General features: G+C 39.6%; 1 protein-coding gene across 1 annotated transcript; it reads left to right on the top strand.

Annotated features, from left to right (window-relative positions):
• On the top strand, positions 1–646 carry LOC120188001. The gene is made up of 2 exons (XM_039191569.1): positions 1–245; positions 346–646. The coding sequence occupies exons 1-2, from the start codon at positions 1–3 to the stop codon at positions 644–646; spliced, it is 546 nt and encodes a 181-aa protein (XP_039047500.1).
• Positions 647–1,170: the final 524 nt, after the last annotated feature.

Raw genomic sequence — 1,170 nt, 5'->3', positions numbered from 1 at the left:
ATGGGTAAAAGGGTGCCTTGGATTCTAGCAGGAGACTTCAACTCAATTTTGTCTAGAGACGAGAAGAAAGGTGGTACTAGTCGTCGTAAGGGATGTACTTCCTTTTTCAATTTCATGAGTTACCACGCTCTTGTGGACTTGGGTTTTAAGAGTCCCCAATTCACTTGGACGCGGGGTGGTGTCTTCGAACGCTTAGATCGCATTGTAGCCAACGACGAGTGGAACAATTTTGCTTCTTTTCCATGGTCAATCACCTTCATCGCATTGAATTAGACCATCGGCTGCTTCTTCTTCACGCAGCGGGTTCTTCTCCTAAACATTTGCCAAGGCCATTTTACTTCTTAGCCGAGTGGACCAAGCACGCTCAATTCAATTCGTTCATCCAAGAGAATTGGTGCAGGGAGGTAATATTATTAACTCTTTAAATAGTATTACTATATCTCTCAATGTGTGGAACATGGACATATATGGCCATGTCATCCAGGAAAAAAGAAAGCTGAAAAGAAAACTTCTCACTATCCAAGTGGAGATTGACAGGAATGGCAACGATCGCATTTTTGATAAGGAGCTTGAAATTCGTTCTAAACTCGAAGAGATACTAGACCACGAAGAGCTCCTTTGTGATAGGGAAATGGTGGCGGGTTAATGAACGTTGCTCTTGTTGAAGAATCAAACCTAGAAAGCTCTAGACTCAATGAAGAACAATAAGGAATGGATAGGGAAGGTGGCATCAATAGCTAGGGTTCTTTAGGGTTTCTTTTAGATGCTGGAAACAAAGTAAGAAACAAGATTAAAATAAGATAAACAAAAGATAAAGGAATTTGAAAATAAAGTAAAATAACCAAGAAATCAAAATATCTCCCTTATGAAAGTGAATGGTAAAGATGATTGATGGCGTGGATGGATATGTGGAAAATCGATGGATAATGTCCTATCGAGACCTCCTAGTCGCAATAAAAAGGCAAATACGATAATATGGCTCTAACCAACCCTCCTAATTGCGATGAAAAGGCAAATTGGAGTGTGAAGATTAATCTCCCTCACAAGAACTTGAAAGAACTCAAGGAGAAGAAGCTTCGAAGGCACAAGGCAGTCAACACTTGCAAAAACGAACTCTCGTTGTATTATTAATCAAAGAAATCTTAATTAAAAAGTTGAATGAAGCCTCAT

Source organism: Hibiscus syriacus, unplaced genomic scaffold, assembly GCF_006381635.1.
Source record: "Hibiscus syriacus cultivar Baekdansim isolate YM2019G1 unplaced genomic scaffold, ASM638163v2 tig00116937_pilon, whole genome shotgun sequence".
NCBI classification, from domain to species: domain Eukaryota; kingdom Viridiplantae; phylum Streptophyta; class Magnoliopsida; order Malvales; family Malvaceae; genus Hibiscus; species Hibiscus syriacus.
The sequence above is the reverse complement of the archived record's forward strand: the minus strand, read 5'-3'. Positions and strand labels throughout refer to the sequence as shown.

Excerpts from the sequence above, each read along its gene's own strand:
- LOC120188001 (XM_039191569.1), top strand. The coding sequence starts at position 1 with ATGGGTAAAAGGGTGCCTTGGATTCTAGCAGGAGACTTCAACTCAATT. Across the intron at positions 246-345 it reads AATTTTGCTTCTTTTCCATG|CCGAGTGGACCAAGCACGCT; the intron begins GTCAATCACCTT and ends TTTACTTCTTAG.